The sequence below is a fragment of the Phaenicophaeus curvirostris genome, chromosome 10, assembly GCF_032191515.1.
Source record: "Phaenicophaeus curvirostris isolate KB17595 chromosome 10, BPBGC_Pcur_1.0, whole genome shotgun sequence".
Classification (NCBI taxonomy): Eukaryota; Metazoa; Chordata; class Aves; order Cuculiformes; family Cuculidae; genus Phaenicophaeus; species Phaenicophaeus curvirostris.
Window position 1 is genome coordinate 27,317,454 of NC_091401.1, and position 20,792 is coordinate 27,338,245.

A 20,792-nucleotide genomic window follows, 5' to 3' on the forward strand; every position below is an offset into this window, starting at 1 on the left:
AAAACCACTACCTGGACCCAACAACATTATCCGTGCCCGGCACAGAATCTTTGCCACGTTACTGGGGGTTACATGCAAGGTCCCACCCCTGACACCCCGACTCTTGTCAAGGATGCTCTGGGCATCTTCCCAGGGTGCAGGACCATGTGGAGGAGCACCAGCAAAGCTGGATGGAGGAAGGCTCCCCACAGCCATGCAAGTTATTTCTGGATCTGCTGAGGGGCTGCTTAGGGCTGGATTTGCAGGCAAGCACAGTGGCATATCGGCTGTCCGTGCTTTGGAAGGGGTTCAGGAACAGAAAAGGAGCAGGAGATTGGGAGGGAGCGGGATTTATATAGAAATCCATGGGGAAAACCCGTGTCTGCAAACACGAGTAACCCAACACTAGGCAGTAGTACCGGCTCCTGCCTGCAGACTCAGCTCAACAGTGTCCCAGCTTGCAGCCAGAGGAGCCCAGTGCTCTCGTGCTCCTGCACAAAAAGTGCTCGTGACACCCACAGAAAGGCACCTTGCCTGTAACAAGCCCCTGACCCCCCTCTGCCAGTCGGTGCCCCCCGCACCCCGCAGCCCTTCCTAATGCTGTTGGAGAGTCCTTGAGCCCACAGGTGCTCTCGCTCCCCTGGGATCACCGGCCAAGCCGGGGCTGGCAGCGCCGCTGGGATGGGGCCAGGGGTAAAATTAGAAAGCGTCTCCCTGCCAGCCCCTTCTCCAAGCTGCAAGGCCAGCTGAGCCCAGTTGCTAACCCGCACTGTAACCCTCCTCGTCCCCCATTTTCTAGGGCTGGGAGAGTTTCTGGAAAGCTGCAGATTTGCTCAGTGTTCCTTTTTGATTCACAGTCTCCATCTCCCTCAGAGAGCCAGGCCCACACGCTGGTGCGGGCAGAGGGAGCTTGGCTCTCTGGGGTCCTCTGGGGCAACCTTGCTGGGTTTTCGGCTCCCTTAGGACAGTCCAGCTTGCACCGTGCAATTCTCTTCGCTACAGTGGCTTTGCACACCAGGCAGCCCCGCAAAGGCTGACTCTCCCCCCCGCAAAGGGCCACTTCTGCCCTGTTTCCAGCCCCTTTTCCTCCGCTGCAGCTGCTGCCCCCCTCTCCCCTCCTCCTGCCCCAGTTATTGTTATTATTTATACTCCTAAGCATCCTCTAAGTTCCCACCAGGGGAGAGGATCAAAAAAGAAAGCCTTTTAAGGATTTCTGCCAGCGCCGGGAAGCGAATCCCCCCCAGCAAACAGCTCTGCTGGGGGATTTGAGTGCAGACAAGTGCTTAAAGCTGAAAAGGGCAGAGCGAGGGGAGGGGGAGCTGGGGGCACACACTGAAACCAGAGCCCCCTGGCCGAAGCGCAGCTCCTTCCTCTGCTTTAGGAAACGGATCCCTCCTGCGGTTTCCTTTCAAAGGTGACTTGTAACCTCTTCATTAGGGTCGGCTTTGGCAGAGCACTCATGGGGCAGTTGGCAGGGCCAGCCCGCTGGTGCTGCGGCTTCGGGAGGAGCGTGCTTGCCTTTCCAAGGGTGGAAAATAAACACGGCAGCTCGCAGCAGCGGCAGCTCCGCAGGAGGATCCGCGCCCTGGCCATGCTCTGATGGGTACTGTGGACTTTAGGACAGATCCCAGCGCAGTAATGATCAATTTGCTGCTTATTGTTCACCCTGAGGAGACAGCAAGCAAGCAGAAAGGGCAGAGCGAGAGGCGGACGTCGAGTGGCCGAGGCGCAGGTAACATCCCACCTGCAGTCGGCGCGAGGGACGGGAGGGCTGCACCTGCACCTGCCCAGTGGACGGTGAAGTGAAGCAGCAGCTTTGAAGCAGGGTTTGGGCTTTATTAATCCTCTCTCTCCTCTTTTCCTTTTGCTGCCAAACCCCCAAACTTCAGATGTGTTGTTGCAAAGCCCAGCGTGCCGCCCCTGCTCCTCCCGGCGCAGCAGAGCCCTGGCTCGTGCAGCACTGCATGCTGCTTGGGGGCCAGCGCTGGTGCACGCAAGCCAGGGTTCAGGAGGAGGTGACACACACGGATACTAATCTGAGGACCATGTTTGCACCTTGCCCTGTCCTGTGGTGGCCCCGAGCTGCGTCCACAGGCGCTCTCGGCTGTGCAAGGGGAGCAGGGGGGAGAGCTCAGCAGTCTCACTCCACACTGGTGCGTACTAGAACGGAGTGCAGGGGCAAAACTGTTTTGTTTGACGCGTGTCTAGGCTTTGTCTCCAGGGATGACTACCCTGAGCCATTTATAGCTACAGTTTGGAACAGTCTCCCTGTCCCAGCTCCTATCCTTCAGGGGATCTTCCAAAGAGCTAAGGCTGTGCTCTGCAACTGTAAAGGGATCTTCCCTGCAGAAGTAAAAGGAGAAAAGAAGAGTATTCTTGCTCTAAAACCTTGGAGAAATAGTAAATTCTCAGACAACCAGTTCCAGGCTACCAATGACAGGCAAAACTAACACAGACGTTGTCTTGATGCTTCACTGGACACAGCACCCAGCACCCACCCAAATACAAGCAAGCCCTATTGAAGCGACTTAGACCTAGAGCACTGCCCCTTCTTCCTCCTGGTAGCTCATACTCCGGCAACAGGGGCTGTAACCAATGCCGCAGGCAAGACAGGGGCAGTGGATCCTGATGCCACCTGGCATCAGCAGAAATGATGGTTTACGTGAAAGGTTTCAGGGAGCCTGGCCTCCAGGCAGTGCCAGAACCCCTCTGCAGGAGGACAGCCTGCCAGACACACATCTGTTTTTTGTAGGTTTGCAGGATGATGGCAATGGCAACAGCAGGCTGCAGCCACCTCACGGGAGAGACCTCAATGGTACGTCACCTTCTCACTCTGCCGATAACTAACCACAGCACACAACCCATCTGCAAGCTTTTGGTGCTCAGCTGTGCCTCTTGAGCATAAACATGCTTGAAATAACCCATCCCTTTCCAGTGCTTTGTGGGGAGACACACGGAGGGCCTGGGGCCACGCACCATGGGAAGCGTCCCCTCCGTGCTCTCCTCTGCCAGGCTGCACATCGGTGGCACTGCAGAGCCCAAGCACAACCACCTGCAGGGGCTTCTCCTCCAAGCTGCTGTGGAGCTCAGCCCTATTTCAGGTGCACAGAGCTCTTACATTTCTCATCCAGCTGATGGCAGGGGGAACTCAGAGCCCCAAATTGCTCAGGTTGCAGACAGAGCTTCCAGAGAGCTCCCCTGCACTGACACGGCTTAAGCATGGCCTGGGGCATGCAAGAAACCTTTCATGTTTCAACCCTTCTGTCCACCAGTGCTTTCTCCATCTCCCCAGCTCAGCACTTAATGAGTGCAAGCAGGTGCGATTGCTGTCCAGGAACAATGTGGCTGCCAGTCCAGACTGTTCCCCTGCCAGTTCCTCACCCTTCTGCCTTTTAGCAGTTCAGAAGGAACATCTGAAGGGCTTACCCCTGCCTGCAGGCAGCCAGGGGAAGGGAATCAGACCATTCAACTCGCTCTCCTGTAGTCTAAGTCTAAGGTGGTATCTATCAGAGAAAAGCAGGGGGCAATGGTAAAGCAAGACACAAGTGATTCTGATGGTACCAGATTGGGGATTCTAGTTACGCCAAACAGGAGCTTTGCTTCCTCAGCCCAAGCAGCAGCCGTACACAAAAGCCATTATGATGCTCGAGAGGAGCCCCGATCCAAGCCCCTGTGAAATCAGTGGGGGCTCACGGACTGTGAGCAAGGAATATTTTGTGGCAAGATACAATTTTGAGTGGCTTGAGTTTTGTGGGTTTGTTGTTTTTTCTTTTTCCACAAATCTAATGGTCTCAGACACCAAATAACAAAAGCCTTGGCTCCGGGAAGCAGATAAATAGCCAATGCCCACTCACTCCTCTATCATGACAGAGACAAGCCAGAGGCTCCATTATGGCTGGTATAGATTATTCACCGCCCTGAGCTAACGGCAGGAGTATTCAGTATGCACACGGGAAACCTTTCCTTGCAGCTCTACCTTAGGCACAATTTAAATCCCCATGAGGATTACTAAGGAATTAAGACAACAGTGGAGCAGGCAGAGCTCTCGCTCCTCCAGCACTGCAGGGGTTAATAAATCCCCCTTTCATCAGCCCGGTTAGCCTCTTGGTGAAGCCTCTGACACTAGAGAGCAGCTGGTGCTGCTGCAATATTTACAAACTGTATTGCATAAGCCTCACCCCAGCCCCATGCCGCACAACCCCACCACACTCAGCCCCGTCCTTGTCACACCACATGGCAGGAACAGCATCCGACCTTCAGGACGAGCTGTGGAAAACAGGTTCCTTGTGCCAGGCTCTGGTGGCTTGCAGGACGGTGATGCCGTGGCAAGGGATTGCCCTGGCAGCCTGGCCAATGTCCACTCCACCTCTGCAAGGTTCGAGCATCCCAAGCTGCCTGGGAGCTGTGGCTCAGGGTCCCCTGGCACTGGCTGACGGCCCTGGCCGACTGCATGAGTGGCAGTGCCTGCTCCAGCCCTTCCCCAGCTTGAAGTATCCCTTGGGATAGGGGGGACCACAGCCAACGGGGGTTTGAAGATGGAGAATGTGGTCAGGCATTTGTGTTGGTACTTACTTCCCAGGTGAGTGAAGGTGCAGTTCTAGTTCACCTCTGTGCCGGGCACCTCTGCTCTCTTCAAGGCACTAAGCTGTTTTCCTTTGTACAACCAGGCCGGCGAGTCTCCAGGGAGCCCTGCGAGAAGACGCAAGCCGTTACTTCTTACACCAACGAAGGTAAGTGGTAACCCAGGGATAATGTTTTTTCAGAGCAGGGCCCCCACTCAAGCTTTCTTTGTAATAAATAATCTCAGAGCACCCCAAAGGAGCAAAAATCCCCACCCCGACCATTTTGTGAGCTTGAGCACAAAAATTTAAGATCCCAGGGGAGCCTAAAGAGTCCTTGGGTCTTTCAGCGTGGCTTCCACCACCCCCCTGACCCCCAGGACACAGTGCAGACGTAGTCAGAAAGCATGGTACAAACCCACTCCTGCCACTATTGGATATTCCATCGCTGATGGAAGGGTACAAGTATTGGAAGAAATAACATTGGCAGGAGTTTTGCTAAAGAGAACTGGTTGCAGAAGCCCTTTCATCCAGCAGATCCTTGCAAGGAGCAATCCCTGCCCTAGAGCTGCGCCCCAGCTCTCACTGGGCAGGGCCTTGTCTCACCACTGAGCACCAGGAGAAACGCAAGCGCTCCTTTGTGGAGGGTGACTCGCTTAGAAATAGTAAAAACATCACAAAACCATCAGTGACCATTTCTTTTTAAAGCAATGGATGCAGCACTTCGAAAAAACCCACCCTCACAGCAAAACATTTCTTCCCAAGATCTCATCTCAACCTCCCGTCTTGCAGCCTCAAACCATTCCCCTCATCCTCTCCCTGCCCTCCCTGACCTAGAGCCCCTCCCCAGCTTTCCAGCAGGCAAATCACCCACAGTTATGCCAGAGATCCCAGAGCTGGAGTCAGGCTTTAGGATTTAAAAGGGGTGGTTGCGGGGGTTACAGGCTTTAGAGTCTTTCTTGCCTTCTGCTTTTGGGCTTTAAAGGACATCAAACTTTTCTGCATAATCACAGGAGAGAAAAACTTTTTAAAAAAGTTAAATTCTGTGGAAAAACTTCTTTGATGAGAGCACAGGCTCCTGCCTAATTAGCTGGTCCCAAGGGCTGGCTCTCAAGGAAAACCTGAGACACCAGGAGACTGGATAAAGCTGTAGGAGGTAGCACGTGCAGTTGGATGGCAGTCCTGAGGTGCGACCTTTGGTCTCCAAAGTAACCACTGGCTGATCCAAAAGGCAGAGCCCGTGAGCTCCAGGGAACCCTGGTGGCTGCAAATCCTTCCCAAATACTCACCCCAAAAAATGCATTCCTAGAAGAGACTCCCTAACTTTTTCCTTTGTCCTTCTCTCTATGAAACTTTAAACATAAGACACCCTCCTCCCCAGATTTCCACCTGAGGTGGTTCTGCAAGCATCACGGCATGCAGAGCACAAGCCCCACGCGCACCTGGACCAGCGCTGGCTCTGCCAGGACACTGCCTCTTCCAGGCAAAGATGTGAATAACACAAGTCAAACCATTTCCATAGCTCTGAGCCTTTTTCTGTTGGATTCCAAGGAAAATCAATGAAAGAAATCGATTCTCTGCTTACTGGATCTCCATCAAGAGCTATTTAATATGGTGATAAGCTTTTTTTTTAAGCTGCCACATAACCCTCACTGAGGGCCTCTGCTTTATTTAAGACCTGCTTTAGCCCCTGATAGGCTGTAACTGCCTGCCTTTTGGGTTTTGAGAGCTACAAATCATGCCAGAGGTGACCAGAGGCTTCCCGGCCATAGAGTTTATCTCAAGGGTGCTTTGTTTTGCCAGGAAAACCAAGTGCTTCGGTACCTTCACAATCACCAGAGCTGCCCCTTCTCTTGCCAAAGTTCAGAGCTCCAGCAATGCCTCAGCAGCCAATCCTGCCCTTCTCCTCTGCATCCTGGTTAGTTTTCCTTCTCTTAGGGAGTTTGTCATTGCTCCTTGCAGGAACCCAAGTGACGGTGGAGATTCATCCCAAGGATTCCACCCCACAACTCTTCAAGAAACTCTCCTTTGGAAAAGGTACAAACTTCAAATCCTGGCAAAGCTGGTCAGGAATCATCTTTCCCTTTATAGAAGTAGGGAAGGCAAGAAGCCCTCTGGGAGCTTGAGGAGATGTTACCCACCCTCAAGCCCGGGCAGGGGTTTGATAACTGCACTGACCACGCCGTGTTTGTTGCAGGTGCCCGGAGGCTGCCCAGCCTCAGAGGTCAGGATAACAAAGGTGAGACTGCTCTGCTGCAGCACGTGTCTCTGAGCTCACCCAGGAGACCAGCTCCCTTCTCCCTCCCGAGACGATGCCAACCCCTGTGGCTGGCAGATGCTGCTGGACCCTGCCAGTGCCTGGGGCTTAAGGATCAAAATCCTCCTGCTTCTGGGGCAAGGGGTCTCCTTCTCCCCGGGCTCTGGGATACGGCAAGTGGTGAGAGCACGGGGCCACAGGCCCCCTCAGAAATCCCCCAGCTGCCGCAGAGCTCTCTGCAGGGTTATCATCTACCAGCTCAGGAGCTCAACGCTCCCTTCTTACGTGCCCGGGAGGTTTGGCAGGACCCAGCCTCAGGCAGCAACAGGAGATGCCCAACTGCCAGGGAACGCAGCTTCTGCCAAGCCGCAGGACACCGGGACACAGAGCACGCTGGAGTCCAGACAGCCCAGCTCACCCCTCCACAGGGTGGTGACACCCGTGTCCACCTGCAAAAGAACGGCCGAAGAAAAGCCTCGATTTCAGGCTTTCCACACCCAGTCCTGCTCCCCAAATTCACTTATTTCTGTTTGTCTTCTTTCTCCCAACAACAACTGCTCACCTCATGCTCCCTTCCACAATTTTCCAGGTTCCCAGAGGACCGAAGCCCCACGGCCACCAGGAGGGAAGGACCTGCACGGTAACTGTCAGCATTCCCTCAGCCCTTGCTGGCGGGGCACAATGCAGGGCAGCCCCAGGCAGGAGAGCCCATCACCACTGGTGGAACGGGGAGCCTGGATCCCCCCCAGACGCAGGCAGGAGGGCAGGCACACCAGTTCAGTCCCACTGCTCCCCATGCAATGTTTCTCAGGCACTTGAATCTGGCCCTTCACCACACAAAACAATCATCGCTTTCAGTAAAGCACTGCAGCAAGACAGCTTTGCTGTTCTTTGGTTTTTAAACAGCCATGTTTTTGCCAGTTTCCACAGCACAGGTCGCTCCCCCACGCCCCCGCTCTCCATACGATATCCCGGGATTTTCTCTGCTGTTATGCAGTGCCAAAGGTACAGGGGCACCTCCCGCCCCAGCTGCCCCGATGACACCAGACTGGACAGGATGGCTCCTGCTCCCCATGCAGCTGGCAGGGACCTTCCAGACTGCCCTCATGTCCTCTGCTCCCTAAGCACCCGCTGATGGATATCTCCACGGGTTGGGCAGGGGCTCTGCAGAGTCCCCTTGTTCAAGCAGATAGCCAGGAACAATATCCCAAGATAACGACAACCCCTTTCTTCCCAGCATATCCATGGGACAAATCCTCTTTGAAATCCATGCCAGTAGATCTGCAGCAATTCGAGAAGCTGGATGCCTACGCATTAAAAGTAAGTCTTGTTGTTGCCTCTGTCCTCCTCCCAGCTCCCCTGCAGGGACATTCCCTGAAACCTGGCTGTCAGCACTAACACCAGCTTTGTCTGAGCTATAGGGGCAAGCACCTCAAAACCTCCAAACAAGCTAAAACTTGCTTCCTTGCAAACATTAACAACAGAGACCCCACTCTAGGAGGGAAACTATGACCAAAAACATTTGCCCAAAAGGTAAAACTACACCCCTGTATTTTGTGATAGGACAAGAGGAAATGACCTCAAGTTGTGCCAGGGCAGGTTTAGATTGGATATTAAGAAAAATTTCTTTACTGAAAAAGTGATGAATCCCTGGCAGAGGCTGCCCAGGGCAGCAGCAGAGTCTCCATCCCTGGAGGAGTTCAAAGAAACACGTAGAGCTGGCACTTTGGGACACGGTTTAGTAGGCATGGTGGGGTTGGGCTGAGCTCAGAGGCCTTTTCCAACCCTAATGATTGTACAGTCCTGTTTTGGCCGAAGCTCGACTTAGAGCAGTCTCCTGGCAGGTGGGGTCTCAGCAGCTTTAGAAGAACAAGGGAGCGGGGAGGAAGGGAGATCTACCACAGCATTTCTCCACCATGACCTTGCAATGCTCCCTCCTCACAAACAGGTAAATGTCACAAACAGTGTAGAGGAACTCGTTAAAGCTCTGCTTAAACAAGCCCGGACCGATCTGGAGAAAGTCCGAGCCATTTGGATGTGGATTTGCCATCACATCGGTAAGTTGAGGAGACAAGGCTGCGCTGTCACCCCTGAACACTGCCAGCACAGTTTACTACATACCTTGAGAGTTAATTTCACACAGCAGGTGGGAGGAAGGCTTTCAGGGTGTGTTGATCCAGACCTGTACTCCAAGGTTCTTTCACTGTCTCTCCGTTTCCCGGCCCCATCTCCGAGCACTGCCAGGCCCTATGAGGTTTGCATGCAGGTGATTTCTATCCATGTGATGAATCTGTAACTCCTACCTGATTTATTCATGCGTGCAATCATACAAGTCTCTATCATCTAAGCAGCTGGAGCATGAACCCAGGCTGCCGAGGCTCAGTTGTCACGTTCAGAGCCATCTAATGCCACCCGAAGTTTCACCTCCATCGCTGTTCTGAATCCCTGCACCCTCGCACAGCCCTTCCCAGTGCGCTCTGCCTCCTGGTGCTGTTGCTCCGGGAAGGTCTCAGCGTAGCTTGGGCACCGCCAGGCCCCATCAAGCTCCATGCCCAGCTCGGTGCCATCACAGCTGCTCCTGCAGCTCCTCTGTTGCTCCCGCTTCAGAGCCAAGCATGGCCTGTCCTGCCCTCTTGCCCTGGACAGTCTCTTGGCTGTTTTCACAGCCAGCTTTTCCTGTGTGTATTGTGGTTACATCCCGTGCTCCAGTTTCGGTGTTTGTCCTACTGAGACGCCCACTAGCTGAGCCAGCGCAGCACACCAGAGAAGCCAACTTCATAAAACGTGCTGGCACCTCCTCGATTGCCGTTCCTACCTGTACGTGCGCCAACCTCCCTGAGAGCTGCAACCACTCAATTTCTGCTGCCCATTTCCACACCCAACCTGAGCAGCACAGGCATTTCATAAATAGCCAAGACATGGAAGAAGACAAGGAAGGAGTGGGAGGAGGCAGCATCTCTAGCCTCTCCAGCCTGGCACATCAGAGGGGACAAAAAGCTCCTTGCATGCCCAGTCTCTTTGTGGGGGGAAACTAAACGTGCAACGTGACTGTATTTTGCACAGCACATGCAGAAATGGTTCTTTCCCAGTGACTGCCAGGGGCAGAAGGGAAGAAGTGCAGCTCTTCCCTCCCTCACCTCAGGCAGCATGAGGGGATCCGGTGCGGCACAGCTCACTGGCTGAACAGCCCAGCTGACCGAGAGCAGAACAGCAATGTAGGAAGTGCTGGCCTAATCTCACACCTACTGAGATCAGCAGAGCTTCACCAGCAACTGCATGGTTAGCATAGTTAGGTCAATACCAAGCAGCTTTAATCTTGCCCTTAAATACGCAGAGTGCTGATTTCACTGCATTTCCTGAAATGCAGCACTTGACTCACCCCAGCAACGAGCTCCTGCTGGCTGCTGATCATTCACTCCTTACGCTATTAACTCACTTCTGCCTGCCCCTGCCTGGGCTGGATCCTGCTCGGGACGGCCAGTCTGCTTTGAGAGAGGCCCTTTACCTTGCAGGACGTCTCTGATCCCCAACAGGTACACCTGATCTTCCCACAAGACTTTTTACACTGTGTGTTGGCCCTGTTTCTCCTTCCCTCCTGCAGAGACTGACCCTTGCTTACAAGCATGGGAGAAAACCACAGTGCTAGGAATTGAAATTAGCTCGCAAAAATGCAATGCAGCTGTGCTTGACGAGCACTGATGATATAAATTCTTTCCATGTCTGGATTTTAAGTGAGAGCACCACTCCCTGGGTACCTTCTTCCCACCCAATTCAGCTCCCTGCCTGTGATCGACTGCTATCCATACAGCAGGAGCACTAAACAGATTATTTTAGCTATCAATTTGAACACTAATCCAGAGCCACGGGCAGCTCTCCATAGCCCTCAAAGTGCTCTGCAGCTTTGCCAGTGGCCCAGGGAACAGCCCAGGTCAAGCAAGCCAGCCCTTCCCAACCGCCTCACGAGGCAGCCGCCAGCTGAGCCCCTTCGATAACAGTCAAGCAGTTGCAGCATTTCATCAAGGCACAAATCCAGCATGTTGCTGGCTTTTTTCCCCTTCTTCCACAGCGTTAAAGTGAGGACAAATCACCTGATGCAGCATTCCTTAGAGCTTTGTCAGAAAAACACGCTCAGATTTTAAGAAAGGGATTATCGACACGGCCAAGGTTAGTCAGTATTGAATTAACCTTCCCAGACCAGTTCCTCAAGCTCTGTCCGAATGAACCCTACTGTGTTGCTGTTCTGCATTCATTCAAACAAAATTAAGGTTTCCTACCCTTCCAGGCATTAATATGATTCACTCACAACAAATCATTTCACATGCTTCCCAGTTACCTACTTTCCAAGTATTTTTAATACAAAGTACTCGTAAAGAGAGCAGAAAGGCCCGCGATTTCCTCTGACAGTAACACGAGTCCGACCTCCTCAAATGCAGAATGCTCTGGTTTTTACTGGGAGCCTTTGGAACTGCAGGTCACCCTTGAGGGCTGCCCCTGTGAAGCCGCTCTCTCTAGAAGAGGCAGATTTTTCCTCCTGTTCAGGTTTGACTGGAGAATCCCAGCTTAGAACAAATGGTGATGAGCGACAGCCTTTGTCCCTCTCTCCCCACCAGCCATCCCCGACATCCTCGTGCAGTGCACACCATGGCTCATTTCTCTTTGCTCGCACTATGGAGATGCAAAGCAACCCAAGCATCGATCCCGTTGCCTCAGGCTTTTGGATGAACTTTCCTCTGTGTTCCTTCCCACAGAATACGACGTAGTGGGCTACCATAACAAAAGCCAGCTGTCGTGCAAACCCATAGATGTGCTTCAGGCGGGAAAGAGCATTTGCGAGGGATACGCTGGGCTCTTCGAACAAATGTGCAGGTAAATTAAGCTCAGAAACATTCAGTGCCAGGGAGAGTTAACGTTCATTGTCATCTCTGTGCCTATTCTGTCTGCATCTGCATTGACTGATGTGACTTTAAGCGGAACGTGGAACTTGAGCTTTCAAACCATGCTGTGGAAAACCAGCAAGTCCTAGAAAGGTCAATTTTGCTTCCTCCTCCGCCCCCTCCACCTCCCCTTCCCAGCATAATTTACTTTGTGCCATCTGCTGAGCTTCGCACTGCATTAACATAATGGCAGACGAAAACACAAAGCTAATTTGGTTAGGAGAGGCTAAGATTTTCCTTTGAGTGTCCGCATGTGAAGGTTAAAAGCATGGCAAGACTTGAACAAGAAGCAGTGTCATCTCTAACGCTCCCAGACAAGAGGTAGGCACAGTCCCAGAAGCAGCTTTCCCAAAACCTTCTGGAGATGCGCTCCCTGCTACAGACACATGGCAGGGACAGTGCCCCACACTGCACCCCTTTCCATGGTCCATCTCAGGGTGCACCACTGTCGAGGCCAATACTGCAATTCCCACTTTATAGCAACGTCGGCATTTAATAACTAAAATCCATTCTCCTGCCAACAAAGCCTTGTTGCCCGCACCAGGAATTAGTTGCATAAATGAGTGGGATTTCCACCACAAAGCAGGATTTTGTTATCACAAAGCCATTTCGCAGAATCATAGAATTGTTAAAGTTGGAAAAGACCTTTAGGATCATCAAGTCCAACTGTAAACACAACACTGCCATTTCACAGCAGAGGCAGCACCTTCCTTAGCAGGGAGCACAGGATAGGAGTGCAGCGTTTTCATTCCCATTTTCTCCAACTCAGTTAAAAAAACCAAAACAATAGTGGGAGGGGGTGGAGAGGGAGATGGCTGTTCTGCCAGGCAACCCTCAAGGACCACAACAAGGAGCAGCACCTCGCTTCTTACAACTCTACCCAATAGTTGGGCCTAGAGGAGTAGTGAAGGATGGCAGTTAAGGTGCCAGCTAAGTTTAGGACCAGCCTTATGTAGGAGGGTTGTTCAAGAGGAGAAAGCTGGACCTGACAACTCCAGGACACACAACGGGAAGGAGTCTCCAGAGGCCAGAAAGCAACGGTGCACTTTCCTAAGAGTGTGGGCTGGCAAGGTGGCTCTCCAGGGAGCTCCCTCTCAGCAGAGTAGCTCCCATATATAAGTTTAGTTTTGGAAATAGTCAACGATTGCTCATTAATTGGCATCTATAAGTAACGATCAGCTTCCCACACTACCAAGAAAGATTTCAGAAGGTTTTCACTGTGAAACAAGCAAAATCTACAGGGAAAAGGAGATTTTAAAAAAACAAAGCCTCCTATGCTGGATGCTAAAGCAGCACATGCTTCCAACCAATGCCACATCCCACAATGGCTGATCCTCCTTTCTAGAGGGTAAAATAAAGAAACAGGAGGATGAAGTATGACTTTATAACTGCATCTTACGGAACAGGTACTAGCAGTTAGCAGTGCAGGAAATTTGCATCTGTTCATTAAAAAGCACATGTCTGGTTCATTAAAAGCATTAATCTTCCCAGTGATAGCTGTTACTATTTAAAACCTCTCTTGATTTACTCTCAATTCCTCAGTTCCAGGCTGATTATTCATTCTGTGATTTGGGAAACCTCCCAGTCATGCAGCCTATGACTTTTGTCAAATATTAGCTAAATGTTCAGCTCTTTTCCTGAAAAACTATAACAAAGACAACAACTCTTTCCTGCAAGGGGATGTCCTCACTCCTTCTTGTGCACCACTCAAGTCTTACGCTGAGTCTAAGCATAAAAGGAAGAGACAAAGAGCAGTCATCTTTTACAAAGGCTTTAAGAGCCAAGTTTTGGGGTAAAAAGCTCCTGTTAAGGGAGCCTTAACAAACAGCCCAATTTGCCAGTCACCTCACCAAGAGTCCCCCCCAAAAGGCCCCACTGAAATCAGCGGCTGACACTGATTGAGTCCTACTTGTGCCAGTGCCAGCAGAGAGAACAGACAGACACAACGCTGCCACCTCCAACCACAGTGCTGGCAGCCAGAACTCTTCCCATCAGCTGAGACTCCTGTCACAGAGGAAAGCTGGCCACAAAACAGCAGTTTCCAAACGTCAGGCATAATAGCAATGAATGGAAACACAGGCTTCTGAGTGATATTCCAGCAGGTTTTATCAAGAACTGGCTCCTCAGCTGACAACCAGACTTGAGGAGGCAGCGTGGCTGAGTGAATCAGGGAGTGTAAAGCCACAAATTCAGCCGAGAGCAAAACTTGGCAGTCAGGACTTGGGGTGAAACTCCCTCATCAGCATTAATGATGAAAGTAAAACAGTCATCTGCACTTGAGAGGTTTCAGCAGTGTCCGGGAGCAGAGCTGACCACAGTCCCTGCAGTGGTTCCAGCCACTTCACTGTTCCTTGTTCAGAATTAGATTGCAAATAATCCAGGTTTCACATCCTCCTACCTTATCTGTTCTCTGTAGCTGTTCCTTCCTTTCAGGTACACCTGCCTACCACAAGTATAAACCATTTCCTCTGGAGAAGCCAGGTTTGCTTCTGTTTTAGGTGAAATCAAAGTCAACCTGAAATCAAGGGGAAGAAGGTGCCGCTGGATTTCAGTGACACCTGTACCAAGATCAGGCTCTTTCCTACTCTTTTTCAAGCAGAAATGCAACTTACCTTTAACTTCCTTGCTGCACCAGGCAGACGTTGCCAACTGCTTCTTTACCCAGTTCCTCCAGTCCACCTCATATTTAGGTCATCTTCTACCATCTAATTTCTGGAGATCTTCTGAACCTTCTCTCTGCCTGGTGAATCTCTCTGTAATCTACATGAGATCAGAGACATCATCACTCTTCTCACCAACACATGATTGCTCTTTTACACAATGTTTTAGCCTGTTTTTTTTTACCGTCCAATATCAGAGAGCACTGTTTAAGGGCTCTAACCTTTCTTTAGGGAAGTTTGAACACATTCAAGCACAAACTCTTCTTGTGGCTTTGCTAATGTTCCCTGTGAGAGCACAGCAGGAACGAAGGGCAGAACTTGTCCCTTAATGTTCCCTCGGAATATCCCAGCTAACAAGAATGTCTAGAGAAGCCTAGAAGGATTAGATGTCAATCCCCATGAAATGAGTGGGAATTTGGTACTTAGCTCCTGTTAGGCCCCTTTGAAACTCCTAGGATCAAATCTTCCTTAAAGTCTCCGGGCCAGCTCGCAGGCTCAGTTACACCATGTAAATCCAAGCTCTCACCAGTCTTGTCAGTGGAGTTGCTCCAGATTTACTGCCCAGCTCCACGTTAGAATTTGGCTCACTGGCGACTGCGGGCTGGCAAAGACTTTACAGACCACCGTGGAGACCAGGTTTCTCAATGGCATTCCTTCTGGGCTTGATACGTTCGTCTGGAATACCTCATGTGACAGGCAGTGCCTTGCTATTGCCGCCTAACAGCCCACACCAAACAAGAGCTGGGTTGCAGGCTCCCTTCCCCTCTGGCCACCTTTAGCAAGGATGGGTACCACCACATTCCTCCCCTCAGTGTAACTTGGCCCTCTTTCTGTAGGCTACCCCTCATGAGCTCCCAGCCCTTTGTAGTTACGATTTTATTTTTGATACTATTTCTTAGATAGTTTAATAGAATCATGGAACAGTTTGGGTTGGAAGGGGCCTTAAAGCCCATACAGTCCCAATCCCCCTGCCATGGGCAGAGGCACCTTCATGTTGCTGGCTCATGTTGAGTTTCTCATTCACCAGTACCCCAAGTCCTTCTCTTCAGGGCTGCTCTCAAGCTATTCTCTGCCCATTCTCTTTCTTCTTTTAATAAAAAAAGTAAGAATTTAACTTGATAACTCTTAAAGAAAGAGAATCGAATAGCCAAGCAACACAAAGACGTTCAGGTCTGAGCTCAGTAGGTCTGTATGAGAAGCTGAAGTGACCACCTTCCCTTTAAACATGCATCAACTCCATGAGAAGAGCTGTCTTCCCTGCAAGCATCACTGCACTGATACCAGCCAGCACTGGTTATCAGATTCTGACTTCTTAAAAACTGTGCTAATTATCTTCCCCATAAATACCACTTTTCTTCTGAGTTGAACCCACATTATGCAGACAATCTTGCTCTTGAAGCATGCACAGTTTATTACTTAAGGTAGCTGCTCCATTTAATGAACTTTTCAATGAAGATGAAGAAGAAAGCAGATGACCCCCAACCTGAAAAACAATCCTCTTGGTGAAGCAGTTTTAGATTGATGCTGAAATAAGATGCCAGTGTTAGGATCCACTGCTATCAACAGGAGAGAGCTTATTAACACCATGCTTATTTAAATCTTATTTACACATCAATACAGGTATTCATCATTTTGTTAAAAAAAAAGACTGTTTTAATCATTTGTATCCTGCGCAAGCACAAGCTCACTCTTCAAGGAAACTAAATCAGCATCCACAATCCCGTGACGTCTAAGATAGCTTAGCTGGTGTCAAATACTGGGGTCTACTGTTACAGAGCAAACACAAGCACGAACAGACACAGTTTTAATTTATAATTACATGTGCTAATTGTGGACAGCACCAAAGGGATTCCACTGAGTAATGAGATAGAGAGCAATTAAGCACTCTTCATCTTTGTCATCCTCCTCTAACAATGCTGAATTGATGGTACATCCGCTGAAAAGAGAGGGAACATGCAAAAATGGGAAGAGACCCTGCCTCCTCCAGTGGGATGCCCTCCCCAGGTGCCTGTGCAAAGGCTGCCAGAAAACCAGCCCTGCCCGGCACCTTGGGCACCATCACCTCAGTTTACTCTCCCACGCCCACCCAGTATGAAACCATTCACTAGCACAGCTCAGAAAAATAGCATCCCAATGAGATGTCAGGGGACAAAGGGGAGAACTCGCCTGTCTCCAGATGCAATAACCTAGGCATTTCCCACAACAGTCTGTCCCCAGGGTCAGATGTTTGAGCTTTCACTTGCACTCTTCACACTTAAAACCCCCAGCTGTGCAGTGTTCAACTGCAGGGAGCTGACAGAGCTGGCCCTTGACTATAGGACTGATGTTCCACAGAAGTGCACTGAAAGGTTTAAACCACACGTCTCCTACTTACTGTTTCCTTTTAGTATTGCAGGAATCCAGTGCATGAAGCTATCAGGATACTCTAAGGGGTATGGGTACAAGATGGGGCAGACCTTTACAGGGGACTCTGACCATGCCTGGAACGCTGTCTACCTTGATGGAAGGTGGCATTTACTCGACAGCACCTGGGGAAGCGGTTCTGTTGATGACTCTTTCACCAAATTCACCTTCAGGTAAAGAACCATCCTCTATGTTCATACAGAAACCTACCCCAAAGGCAGAAGAAAGTGACAGGTGTGATAAGAAACACCAGTGACAATTTTCTGTCCCACAGCAAGACCCAAAGCCCCGAGCAAGACATCTGGGGTGCCCATACAAGGGGTGGAGCACATACCTGTGGGAAGGCAGGGTTCTGAGCAGCAAGCCATGTAACTGCGAAAAGTCAGCTTGTTTGGTTATCACCTCTTCAGTTTATACAATACCATGTGGTGCTTGATTCATAGCTTTCAGCTGCCTGACAGGGGGTGCCTCCACACTTCCAAACAACAAGCAGTGCCTGCCTCTTTCTTCAGGAGCCCACAGCTGCAGGGGGTGATGCTAATACCCCAGGTTTATCCAAAAGCTCAGCATGTGCCCTGGAAATGGAAGAAATGTTCAGGCTCCTTCTCTGCCTGTAGAATTTCAAACCCACACACCCCAGCTCCTGAGCAGGCCAAACACCCTGACTTCCCGATTCCAAAACCACGACCCCTGTGCAGGACAAGAATTAACTGTTTGGAGTTAATGATTTTCCTTTAATCTCTTCCTCCTTCTTCCAGATACAATGAGTTTTATTTTCTGACTCATCCAGCTCTCTTCATTAACAACCACTTCCCCGACAACAGTAACTGGCAGCTTCTTAAACCAACTCTGACGCTGAAAGACTTTGAGAGCAACATGCTGCACAACAGCAATTTCTATATGCTGGGCCTGCTGGCCGCTCACCCGGAGACGGCCGTCATCCAGACAGGTATGGGCTGCCACGGAGACACGGCAGAGCATCCTGCAGTCACAGAAAGGGTTGGGTTTGGAGGGACCTCACAGCCCACCCAGTCCCATCCCCTGCCATGGGCAGGGACACCTCCCACCAGACCAGGCTGCTCCAAGCCCCATCCAGCCTGGCCTTGAACCCCTCCAGGGACGGGGCAGCCACCCCTGCTCTGGGCAACCTGGGCCAGGGCCTCCCCACCCTCACAGCAAAACACTTCTTCTAGGATTTCATCTTAATCTCCCCTCTTTCAGCTTAAAACCATTCCCACTCCTTCACCCTTTTTGAGGGACCCTGGCCTAAGCACACAGCTGACAAGCTACAGCCTCTCAGCTCCAGCTCTTTCTTTTTAGGGGAAACAGCAATTTATTGGGACAGATTAGTCTTCCCAGAACAGTGTGTACATTGAAAAAGTGTACTGGAACTCTTATACGGTCTCTTTTCTTCCGCATTTCATAGTAAACGGAAAAGCCTCTGTCTCAGTGGATTGCCGTTCTGCCACACTATTTACATTTAAGCTGAAGGGAACAGATGAACACGGTTTAATGACTTTGAAAAAACATGGAATGAAGCTGGAAATCTATCCACAGAAGACAGGGAGTCACAAGCTGCAGATCTTTGCCAAGCCCTCCAAAGCCTCCGAAGAGGTCTACAACTGCGTGTTAGAATACATCGTGGAATGCAAGTCTGTGGACAAGACCATGCGTTTCCCAAAGGACCTGCATCAGCCTGTTGGACCAAGCTGGTTCACGGAGCGGCAAGGGTTCCTGAGGCCCTCACACCCCGACCCCATCATCCACACCAACGACGGGCGGTGTTCCGTCACCTTCACGCTGGGAAAAGACATAAGCATCTTAGCCTCGCTGCACTGTGACAACAGCAGCCTGACAGAGGACATGGGAAGGCGGCACATCATGCAAATCCATCGCGGTAACCAAATTGAGTTGAAGATCCATCTCCCCCATGCAGGGAACTTTGTTCTGAAAATCTATGCCAAGAAGAAGTCAGATCCTGGCAATTACGACTACATCTTCAACTACCTCATCACTTGCCTGAACACTGAAGTGAAGTGGCCAGCCTTCCCTCAGAGTTACAGCAAGTGGGCGGAAGACTATGAGATCCTGGAGCCACTCTCCGGCTTGCTGCCGGCAAACCGCAACGTGCAGTTTAAGCTCAAAATGCATGGGATAGCAAAGGTGCTAGTTCAAGCTGAGAACGCGTACCCTCTCACCCAGAGCAAGGGCTACTGGGAGGGAACCTGCAACACCTCAGGGTGCAGAGAGGTGTTTGTGATGGTGCATGAGAACGCAAACCACAGCTTTTACTCACACGTCCTGAAATATGAAGTTGAGACCCAGTAAACGCCCTCTCCTCATTCTTTCACTCACCTGTGTGAACCAACATTTCCAACGCGCCCAAAACCAAGACAGCTTTAGGAGATCACTCGTTCTCTCAATCAAATCTGTTCAACGAATGCAGGGTGACACTTGCAGGCTTTTGCAAGACCAAGGGCTCAAAGAAGTTCAAAGAAGCAGAAAATCCTGTTAAGAAGGGAGCACCAGTGGAAGAAATTAAGTAAACCCCTCACCTACGTTTCATAACACCATCCAAACATTTTGAAGAAAACCGACTGCCTGGCTGTTGGCCATTCAGTGCCAGCAGTGACTGCTGGTTTCCAAGTTATGGACCATAAGAAAAGTCTTACAATGGCTACTTCGAGAAGACTCCACCATTACGGGGCAGGATGCAGAACACACACTCCGGTTTTGAGCAGCAATATTGGACACGAGGAACTTCAGGCTATTTAAACTGAGCTTCTCTGTATCTTTAGTCAAGTTGCACATCCCAGGAGAGAAAAGCATTAGGGAAAAGATGCAATGCGAAGTTCTTGTGCACTTCATGGTCTTACAAATTTAAGCAATACTGCGAAAGGACATTTTACACTGACTCTTAAATACAATAAACAAAATCATTTTTATCTTTTTATATTAGAGTATTTGCATTGTAAACACATTTTCTGCAATGTTAATGTTGTAATCGTATCTCAAGCATATGGGTGTTTCCATAACTAGAACTACAGTAAAATGGAGAATAAAGCTCTCAAAACCCACTCCTCGCCCCAACTTTTCTGTGCGACACCACAGCGAAAGAATTTAAGCGGTTCTGTGGAACAGTGGGCTGAGTGGCATTATTGTTTGGTGCTGCACTCCCGGGAAAACCCTATGCACACAAGGCAAAGGTGGTCTTCTAGAGTCTCTCACCACAAATACACATCAAAAGCAACATTTTCATCAAAGATTCACATGCCCATAGGTGTTAGCGTGACCTAAGAGTTACTCTGAGCTTGAATTTAAAATAAATCTGGTACGGTTTTGTATTTTATTTCCTTGACCAAATGATATGAACTCCTCTCCACAAATCTGCTGTGTTTTCCACACAAAATAGGTGGGTTATTCCCATGCTGCCCCCATCCTCAGCGCTGTGGAGGCAAAAGTTTTCCAGGAGAGCAAAGGAAGTCCAACCCCTCCCATGTGACTCCCTCTGCCCCAGCAACCAGGCTTAGGTCCCAATTTTAATGACATTCACTGAGTGCCTAGGGTACTGGGAGCCACGGGCATGGAGCAGAACTCTCCACAAGGACGCTGGCTGCTGCAGACATGAGCTGCAAGTGTCAACATGCAGTGTAAGCTAACAAAGCTTCCTCTGGGATGCACAGCAGTGCTTTGGGGTCTCTCTGCCTGGAAACAAGGAGGCTCCCTATGTGACATAAAAATAGGTTTTGAGCCCTCCCCCAAACAGCTGAGTGCTTTTGCCCTCAAAACCTGTCAGCAGCAGCAGCTCCTCTCTGCAGGAACACAGACAAGCCTTGCAGCCCAGCAGGTTCCATTCCCAGGACAGAACCCATACTGAACCTCACAGATGCAACAAAGACCCAGGGGTTTTTTGATTGCCTCAGACCTTGAAGGCTAAGGTGAACCTTGTCTGTAAGCACAGATAGCCCTGGTTTATTTTTGTGCCTAACAGAATAGGTTT

The 20,792-nt window shown here is 50.4% G+C and overlaps 1 protein-coding gene across 1 annotated transcript; it reads left to right on the forward strand.

Moving 5' to 3' along the window:
- The first annotated feature begins 1,505 nt into the window (after nucleotides 1-1,505).
- KY (kyphoscoliosis peptidase) lies at nucleotides 1,506-19,351 on the forward strand. The gene is made up of 12 exons (XM_069864736.1): nucleotides 1,506-1,711; nucleotides 2,732-2,794; nucleotides 4,647-4,709; nucleotides 6,501-6,575; nucleotides 6,736-6,777; nucleotides 7,385-7,435; nucleotides 8,033-8,115; nucleotides 8,744-8,852; nucleotides 11,544-11,661; nucleotides 16,777-16,965; nucleotides 17,551-17,741; nucleotides 18,219-19,351. Exons 1-12 carry the CDS (start codon nucleotides 1,579-1,581, stop codon nucleotides 19,118-19,120), a joined length of 2,019 nt encoding a protein of 672 aa, XP_069720837.1. The 5' UTR covers nucleotides 1,506-1,578; the 3' UTR covers nucleotides 19,121-19,351.
- Nucleotides 19,352-20,792: the final 1,441 nt, after the last annotated feature.